Here is a 10050-nt window from a genome sequence, read left to right on the forward strand (position 1 = left end):
TCTGCAATGAATTAGCAATTGCATTTCTTTAAGAAATGAATCTTGGAGATCTTGCATGCTGAAGTCTAAATATAGAAGGTGGCTGCAGCTGCCATTTGGCCAGGTGTTTCGGCAGTCACTGACCACTGCTCTGTCACTCGTGGAAAGGATGCACTCCTCCAAGCCATGCTAGTGAGGTCTTCTCAGTAAATCTGCACCTGGGTGTACACGGTCTTAGTCATGAGCTCATGAACATTACAAATACACACAGATGAACATAAATGATAGCAACCTAGTTTGGTGACTGGAAAGACTGAGCTTAAAATTATAAACAGCTGTTTATTCAGAAACGTGTAGCTAAGCTGTGGAACTCCTTGCCAAAGGATGTTAAGATTTACGTGCGTTTAGGGGGACACTAGATAAGTACGTAGACCAGACAGACAAAAACCATTCAGGAAGTCTGTGAGCCACAAATGACTGAAGCCTCTGAGAGTACATGGGGGAAGTACTTCGGGGTGCTTGTCTTGCTTTGTGTTATTCCCAGGCAGCTATTTAGGCCCCTTGCTGGAAACAGCATGCTGGGCTAGATTTAGCCAGTTACATGTGTATATTTTCTGAAGCTCATGCTGTTTAAGATTAAACTATTACTCTCCCCTGCCTTTTTATCTCCTAACAGAATCGCTGCTCCTTGCCAGTTAAAATTACAAACAACTTCCTGATCCTGTTCCTAAGGATTAGAAAGATACCTTGATCTTTCCATTCCTTTCTCATACATCTCACATGCAGAACTTGGAGAGCAGCCAGCGGTTCTATAATTTTGATATATTTTAGCTAAGACTGCCTTGAGCACTGCAAACTTACATATTGTGTTTAAAAAGGATGTATATCCAAATATCCAACATGTTAGAAAAATCTACCCAGCAGCCTATGAGGACAGAGTACAAAAACAGAGTTTGCCTCCCAGATTGTCCAAATTCTGCTAGAATGAGTCGTTCAGGTTGAATCTATATTAAAGTTATTTCCAAATAATACACTTTAGATTCACAACTCCACTGCAGTTCCTCCAGTTTTTTGATAAGTGCCATCTCCGTATGGTAGGCAATGAATTAATGGAATTTGTCATTTCCAGTCCTGTTCCCCTGCTTGATGGACGCAGCAGCTCACTTCAGTTTGTCCAGATATCAAATGTGGGCACCTTTAGAGGAGATTTACTGGACCTCAGTCTGCTTTTATAATGGCTGAGGGTCAAATTCTGCCAGACTTAATACTTTCCAGTTATCCATTAGGAATCTCTAAAGAAAAGCTTTTCCTCTTTCTTTTTTYGTCTAGGATCCACAGTCACAAAATCACATAGGTGCTTGGTTTCAGTTATTTAGACAAATGTGAGATAAAAAACATCTTGTGGGTCCATGTAGCTTTTTTCCCTCACTGTTACTTTCAGTCAGCTTTTTATTTAAGCGCATACTGATGGCTGAAGCCCAGAATAACTGATAACAAATGAAAAATGGTGGATTTTTATTTTATGTAAGTAATTTTGTTGTGTGTGCAATTGGGATGAATATGGGGAAATAGATGACCTTAGGGTAAATTAAATTTTTTAGGCAGATAATTAACATCTGGGTGTTGTCAGTAAATAATCCTTTTGCTTGAGAAAATCCATACCACTACTGTTACGTAGAAGGATCTTAAAGAATTTCTGCTTGATTCTGTGTAGGCACAGATAAAAATGAAAAAGTATCATATCGAAGGGAATCCATAGACCTCAATACATGTTCAGAATTATTAGCTCTGGCACTGTAATCAGATGACTGACTCTGAGCTGATTAAAAGCTGCCAAATACTCGAAAAGCCAAGCCAAGTGGCCAGATGTTGCCTGTGAAAGACTGTTCCCTACAGATTTTTCATCAGGCCCTTGCACAGTTGCCTTTAAATAGCAAAGAAGAAAGCACAAAAGTGCTGCACTGTGTCCATGAGCATTTTGGAGTTGCTTGCTTTGAAGGAGTGAAAAGCAATCTTGTAGGAAACAATAAGGACATACATACACCCATAGCATTGCCTCCAAATCCTATGAAGGCAAATATTGCCAGATTCGAACATGCTCACTTCTGTTCACAGACGTGCTACCTGCAGGTGTATCCTGGGTCCTTTAAGTAGTTACATGCCCCAGTCGACTGGTTTATACCAATATATGCTATCAAAACTCAAATCACTGAACTAAATGAAATCATGTGCACTATGCATCCTTGACAGCCTGCCAAATGGGACGCTAATGTATACATCCATCAACTAATCATCATATGTAATAATAGTAATTTACAAATAACCAGTCAAGCATAACACAAGATTAAAACAATAAAGAACTGGACAATCCTCCATTCAGCACTTGCCATAGTCCCAAAGTCTCCTCTCTAGTCTTTATTGTGCCAGCACCCTCTTTGTGCACAATATCTGGCTGACAGCTAGTTTGGCAATGTGTCCTGAAGGTCAGCAGGCTCAAACTCTTATGTAGAAGGGGTGTAGTGCTATGTTTATTACTATAGTAATTTGGAACTCAATCCTCTGGTTGTGTGAATTATCATAGCACAGCTAAAGTCAAAAGATGTGTGAGAGCTTACCATCAATGGAACAATGAGAAAAATTACTTTTGGCCAGATTTTCCAACTTACTCAGAGACTTAGAGGTGCCCTGAAGGGTTTAAAAGAATTTTCAGAAATGCCTATGTTACTTAAATCTTACTGAAACAAGAATCAGTGGGAGGGAATCCKCTAATTTGCTAGTTTCTTATCTACATCTTTAGGAGCCATGTGCCTTGAGAAGGTTCATTAGTCAAGTGGGTGTTTTTGAGAAATTTCTCCTGTATTTGTAAAGTATAGATGACTCTCCAGAAAGTTTCATACTGATTAAGCTTAGTGGAGAGAGCAATTATCCTGTGGTAAATTGCCAGGATTGTTATCTGAAAACAACTAGAGTGAATTAGGTCCCTTATGAAGGCATTGCTTTCTTAATAACACTCATGATTATTTTCAGCCTTGCTTGCTCAGAAAAAGGAAAAGGTGCCCTTTGCTACATGGCCATTATTATTTTAATTATTACAAAATGTCTCCATGGTTTCACCACAGTGTACAGTGTTGCAGTTGAATGTGGTTTACTGTCACAGGGCCAATTCGGTGACCTGGAACCCACACAAGATGATGGGCGTCCCGCTGCAGTGTTCAGCCCTGCTGGTAAGAGAAGAGGTATGTCTCCATCTACTTGTTTCCCTGGTTCTTTCTGATATTTTACTTCTGAAAATCCTGCATGTTTCCTCATAACTGTGTCATAGCTAATATTTGATAATGTGATGAAGATTATAAAAGAAACTGAGAAATAAACCTCTAGTTATGTGTTCAGGCTGTGAGTGCAAAAGGGAATTAAAATGGCTGTCTAGTTGATTTGATAGATCCAATAAATGGGAATATCTTTACAGAGTTTGTAGCTTTGCATTCAAAATGTCCTAAATTAAGTTGTGGGGACACAGCTGTGTAACCCCACTAGGTTCTATGTAGCATAAATTGTAACTGAAGGCAAAATGATACGCTATAAATGCAATATGACATTTGGTTGAGAATCTAGGCATCATTACACTTTCCAGACTTTTATGAGAGATATTTCAACCCAGATCTGATCCATATATTCACTTCGGGGAGCATGGAAATAAAAAGGGAACACAAGTTCACTTGGAATAAAAAGTACACATTTCATTTAGTACCAGGACTTGAATTACCCTTCAAGCCTGTAACTTTCATATAACCATTGGTTACTGGGACAGCTGCTATACAACCACCAGGTATTAGACCAGCTATCAAAAAGCTGGTTGCTGTTTTGCTAACAGCTGTACAACAGATTGTACACAAAGTGATTGTGCTTAGGAGGAGAGAAGCTGGCTTTTATTTGCCCTCTGGGTCAGTTCCCTGAGACAAATCCTGCTTGGTTGAAGTCAGTACCATCCTTGAGCTCTAGTGAGAACAGATGGCTCAGATTAAGAGAAAGCCAATTTTTTCCCCTTCATTTTACCATCTTAGTTTTGAGTTACATATAGAGGTTAGATCTGATGATAAACAGCCAAGTTCTGATTCTTCTTGGACTGGAAAATGCAGTTTTAAACAACAGCCCTAAGGTGTATTTTAAACCTGGCTGAGGACTTCACTAGAGCCAGAACATGACTCTCTGCACTTCACTTTAAAAGCTAAAAAGGAAACTTCATGCTTTCCATGAGACAGGTTTCCTCACCTTGCTGGCTGTTGGCCCTCCCACAAAGCTGCCTCCCCAAAACGGTATCTTTTGACCCAGAAGTAGCTCTAGGTGGCTGTTTAGAGGCCATATGCTCTTTTGTCTGTGCAAAGCTTTCTGCACCACTTTAGCACCCACTTCGCAGCACAGGGCTTTGCAGAGGATCTGTCCTTAGAAAAGAACTGTGCCTACAAAGGAAGAAAAAAACAAAAGCAGAGACAAAAGCAGTTAGGAAAGTGGTGTGATGTTCTTTAGATTAGTCACCAAATTACCTTGGCCTGACTCGACCGGAATAATACCTTTCAAGGAAAGGAGGAATGGAAACCAGAACAAGGAATAAAGAGACAGATCCAAAAATGAATGTACGTGTAATGATGCTCAGAACTGCACTATCTAAAAGTTGTTTAAAAATGCTTTGGCTCTCGGAGAGGCCTACACATTGCTGGGTCAGGTACCAAAGTGTCCTGGGTGCTGGATGGAATACAAGAGACTGAGCCCACTAAGCAACTAAGTCTGATTTTGTCTTTTTTTTAGCTCTTTCTCTTGCAATTGGACACTTCAGTTGGACACTGAATTTGCATGTTTGTAATTTCTGCTGTTTAGACCTAAAGCAACCCTCAAAACAGTAGTCACATTTGTGCCAACGTTACTTTTTTATGTCTCTCTTTCTTTAAGGGGTTGATGCAGAGTTGCAATCAAATGCATGCTTCCTACCTCTTTCAACAAGACAAGCACTACGACCTGTCTTATGACACTGGAGACAAGGCTTTGCAATGTGGACGGCATGTTGATGTCTTCAAGCTATGGCTGATGTGGAGGGCAAAGGTAGGACTACCTGCAATGTGTTTGTTTGCATTAAAATAATGCACAGCAGATACAGGTTTCTTTTCTATAATCATCATTTTAGAAAATATCTGACCTGAATTTCCCATATATAACATGAAAGAAAGAACATTATTATTTTCTCTTTTTTTTATAACTTTAACAGTATAGGTTCAAAGCAGCCCAGATGATTCTGAAACTTGAACTCCATGCCTTTGCATAGCATTTGCTTTGTGTAACTGTAGGAGTCTAACACCACAAATCATATGTTTAAGAATGTTGTTAAGAACATTTCTGGAAACATAAAGATGTTTTATTTTAATGACATCAGAAATTAAACATGGCAATTCCAAGACTGGAATCCTAGTTCTATTGCATGCAGTAAATATGGAATGATCTTTTGGTAAAGCAGAGGAAAACTCATCAAAATATGTTCTCTGAGAATATGAGATGGCCATAATCATCAGTTCATCTGTATTTGTAGAATGTTGCTAAATAAGTTCTTCCACATATTTGTTCAATCTTTTATGTCAGGTTGCCTCAGGTTTGTTCAGATGACATCACTGTTTTCATTTCCAGAAAGCCTTAAAGAGCTTCATGTGCCTCATTAAAACTCCGAAAACAATTCTGAGACAGACAACAAATATAGCTGGAGGTGTGGGAGTCTGCAAGGGGGGTGGGAGGGCAAGTTTCTGTGGCTGAAATAGCGGTTGGACTAGCTGGGCTCGCTAGAGTGGCAGGCAGTCTCAGCCGCGTGCCTTCCCTCAGCCCCGAGGCTTTCTCCCGGGGCTGCGCTAGCTCTCCCCCATGCCAGAAGCTCTGTCTCCAGAGGCGGGATGACCTGGGCTCAGAAGTCAGTTCTGCAGTGCCAGACCGGATTTAGCAGGGAYCCACATCCATTATTCAGAGACATTTCTTCCTCTAAAGCACATATTTTTGATACGCCGTGTACTGCTTTTTCTCTGCTCACACCCCACTTGTAATACTTGCGTTACCAAATAGGATGCACGTTGCTCAAGCAGTTTGTCTACTCCAGCTGTCTGTTCCCCTGCCCCCCCCCCCCACCGACGCTGCAATCCTTGGTTTGTGGCATCACAGCTGGTGACTGCAGGACTGATGATGTTGTCACAGCTAGAGGGTTATGACTTCTGCTGGGGAAAAAGAGCAGGAATGGCTGCAGCTCCTACAAACAGCTTCTGAGTTTATGCGGTAGCAGTTAGAAAAGAAGAGAGACAAATGCTAGGGAGACGGGGCAGCAACTGAACAGAATGCTCGGTTGTTACAGGCCTCAAGCTGGTCTCTGAAAACATCTGGCCATTTTGTGTTTTAATTCGAAGAAAAGAAATATGCTAGGAAAAGGTACCAGATTGTCCCCTCTGGAAAATCAAAATCCCCCCTTCTGAAAAAAATACAAGGCTCCCCATGTACGGAGCTCAACACCTTTTTCTAGAGGCCCTCGTCTGTGCCAGCCCAGGCTGTGCAAACCAGTGCTCGGCCTCTCTGCAGAAACCATCACCAAGGGCACCCTTCATCAGAGGCAGTGCAAATATTTTGCTCAGCACTGAGCTGGATCTTGTGCTTATTTCGCAGAGGTGATCATAGGGGAGTCAGTGGCACAAGCTAGAGATGAATGAGCTCTGCATTGGAAAGTGTCCTTCGTCTGACAGAACCAGATCCTTAATCCTTCCAACAGAGACTCCTGTGAAGTGACTTGTACTGCTGCTTTGACAAGTGCTGCATGTTCCTGTCACTGTGTCAGTTCACAGGACAGATAGTCACAAAACTTTAAGCTCTATTTTTTTTCTCTCTCTTTAAAGGGAACCACAGGATTTGAAGCACAAATTGATAAGTGCTTGGAACTTGCAGAGTACCTATATAATAAAATAAAGAACAGAGAAGGGTATGAAATGGTGTTTGATGGAAAGGTATGTATTGCAACTTAATGTCCCAGTTGTCAGCACCRCTTGCCTTAGTCAGGTACTGGGATGCTACTAACAGGTCGAACCAAAAAGCATGTGACAAAAAGCAGTGTCCCTTCTAACGGCAGCTGTTGTTGTGCCAGTAGCTCCCTTCTTTATGGGATCCAGGGGCAAGGGAGATGAGGCAGCTGAGCATAGGATTTCAGTTTGCAGTTTCACTCCACGGGAATGCAGCACTGGCATCTCAGGCTAAAGCAGTGTACACGCAATGAGAACCAGCTTTCTGGTAATCAAAAGAGACTGCAGTTTTCCTGATCCAGGATCTGTTCTGAATGTGCGCTCCAGTGCCCCACATGAGTCTGAAAAACGGTGGTGCACGGTACTGTTGCAGCAGCCTCAGGTGGTCAGTCACAGCCCATGGGGACGGGGCTGCAGCGCAGCAGGACAGGGGCTAGCGTGGCCCCGCGCTGCGCCCGGCGGCATGCAGCCCCCCTCTGGGCCAGCGCTGCTCCCCCTTGCTCATTGCTGGCGCATCAGGTTTGCCTTGCAGGTGGGCGCGGGAGCAGGCCCTGCTCCCAGCTGCCACGCCGCACGCTCGGGCACCCCAGCTAGCGACGCTGCCRCGCAGGGTATAGGTGTCTCAGGGTGTGTTATTTCCAGTGAGGGAGGGCCCAGCAGCTCCAGCTGGGATGGTCCCCCCTGTGCTCGGTGCTCAGCCGGCGCCTGGCAGGGGACAGGCTGCAGTCTGCCGTGTGTCGGTGCCTCCCGGCTGCRCTGCACTGTCCCGCGCTTGGCCGCAGCATTCCCCGGCTGTGACGGAGCGCAGGTGGCTGGGCACAGGCCCAGCAGCGGCCTCTGTCACAAAGCTACTGGTGGTTTGCCTGTAAGAGAGAAAAAACATCTTATTTTGGCTTTTCTCCTCTGACTTGTGGCAGTTTCTGCTCTCCATACTTGCACAGGAAGGTTTTCCCTCCCAGCATGCCGCTCCCTGGTAGTTAACTGACCCCCTGGCATGAGCCTCGGTGCTCTGCAGCACAGGGATAGATGTCACCACGTTTCTTCAGACAGAGATCCCAGACTCATACCCACATGCCACTACGTTATTTATTCCCGCCCCTCACGCACCATCATTGAATTTGGTCTGCCAGATCTAATGATGGGTGAAGGAATCGACAGCAGTGAGAGTTTCTGTAACGCGGGCATTTAGCAGCCAGCAAAGAGGAGTGTAGCAAGGCAGACAACTGCTGGGAGATTGCACAAATGCACAAAGTGTCTGCGGAGTCTTACTTTGTGCCTTTCTACTTGGTGTTTCCATGTTAGTTAAGCCAGCCAAGATGCTAGATACATCCAAATTAATATGGGAGCTAGCTGCACCAAACTGAGAAGTAATGAATTTCTCAAGTGTAAGAAAAGCTTAGGCCATCTGTGAGTCCTGTTTGCAGGACCAGATTCTACATTATGCAGTCGTGTAATAAAAGTAATTGACATGGTCTTCACATCTAAATTATCTCTAATAGACTGTTGTCTCGGCCACACGTTCCCTTCAGCCTCTTGAGGGGACACTACCTACAAAGTCTAGATGCTTCTCAATTGGGGATAAATATATTTGCACAGCTGGGTGATGTGTTTCTGCATCTGACATCCTGGGAATAAATTGCCTAAAATTATCCTTTCTGCATTAATAATGATGATGACTCTCAGCGGACTACGATAATGAAAACCATTGATTGCTGTCACAATATGATGTATGAGAGAAGGGAAAGGCATGAGCATAATTGCAATTGAGATATTATGAGCATTTCTTACAGTCTGAACTACTATTGTTCTGTGTTTAGCCTCAGCACACAAACGTCTGCTTCTGGTATATACCTCCCAGTTTACGCAGTATGGAAGATAACGAAGAAAGGATGAGCCGCCTTATGAAGGTAAGTAACATTATCCAGGATATTGTGTGGTGAGCACCGAAATCCTGACAGGCAGGCAATCCTCGAAATGATCTCCAAGGAGGCACAGGGGAGGGTCACCTAGCTATATTCTGGCAGATGACACCTCCATGGTCATTATCCTAAAGGTGAGTCTGGCATCACCTTGCTCTGATCTCCCAGTTTGGTACTCCCTGTGTCTGCCTCTTCTCTGGAGCACTTACTTGAACTCTGGCTATTTTTCCTGAAGTTCGTGTAAACTGCAGTCAGTAAACCCAGCAAACATAACAATAGCTTGATTATAGTATGCCACTCTGGCACATGAAAAGAAGATGGAAAATGATTGTAACAATATGTTTGAGGGCTACAAAAAAAGCAGTTACAGTGTGCCAATTGTATGTCAGCAATACTGAGACAGTAGGGGGGAAAATTCCCCAGTGATTTTAAGAGCAGCACAAAGAAACAGGATAAACCCAACATCTTTTCAGCGAGCCTTTTATTCCTTGACAGAGATTAACATTTTTGTCAATATTGGACTTACTTTCGTTTTAACTGCTTCTTGTAGCTCTTTATAGAAAAAGAGAACATGCTCTGCTTTTTGTTACAGTAATAATAATCTCCTGCTTTTTGCTATAATAATAATAATAATAATAAAAATAATAATAATCCCCTGCTTTTTGTTATGTGCCATTACAGGTGGCTCCAATGATAAAAGCCAGGATGATGGAGTATGGAACAACCATGGTGAGCTATCAGCCTCTGGGAGACAAAGTGAACTTCTTCCGGATGGTCATCTCAAACCCAGCAGCAACTCATCAAGACATTGAGTTCCTGATTGATGAAATAGAACGTCTGGGACAAGATTTATAATGACTGGGTGTGAAAGTCTGTTCCTGGACCTCTAAGTAGACAATTAAGTTGTCACAAACTGTGCGAATGTATTTGTGATTTGTTCCAAAGTAAATCTATTTCTTTATTGTGGTGTTGGAGTAGAGTACAGTTTAAAATCAAGAAACATGGCTCCTTTAAAGTCCTTTCCTGAGTTTTAGAATACCTCTGTAATAATTAGCTACTCAAAAAGCTGCGTTGAAACATACAAGGAAGAGCAGAAGATATGTACAATTTTCTCCCCAATTTTA

At 42.8% G+C, this 10050-nt stretch overlaps 1 protein-coding gene across 2 annotated transcripts in view; it reads left to right on the top strand.

Moving 5' to 3' along the window:
• The window catches only part of GAD2 (glutamate decarboxylase 2), a 42842-nt gene extending 33040 nt beyond the window's left edge, over positions 1-9802 (top strand). For both annotated transcript variants that reach the window (XM_026065756.1, XM_026065755.1), the window contains exons 10-14: positions 3137-3215; positions 4924-5073; positions 6888-6995; positions 8825-8914; positions 9608-9802. In XM_026065756.1, coding sequence (XP_025921541.1) covers positions 3137-3215; positions 4924-5073; positions 6888-6995; positions 8825-8914; positions 9608-9781 — 601 coding nt within the window. In that variant the 3' untranslated portion in view covers positions 9782-9802. The remainder of the gene's footprint in view (positions 1-3136; positions 3216-4923; positions 5074-6887; positions 6996-8824; positions 8915-9607) is intronic.
• The last annotated feature ends 248 nt before the right edge of the window (positions 9803-10050 follow it).

Source organism: Apteryx rowi, unplaced genomic scaffold (assembly GCF_003343035.1).
Source record: "Apteryx rowi isolate R43461 unplaced genomic scaffold, aptRow1 scaffold_231, whole genome shotgun sequence".
Lineage (NCBI taxonomy): Eukaryota > Metazoa > Chordata > Aves > Apterygiformes > Apterygidae > Apteryx > Apteryx rowi.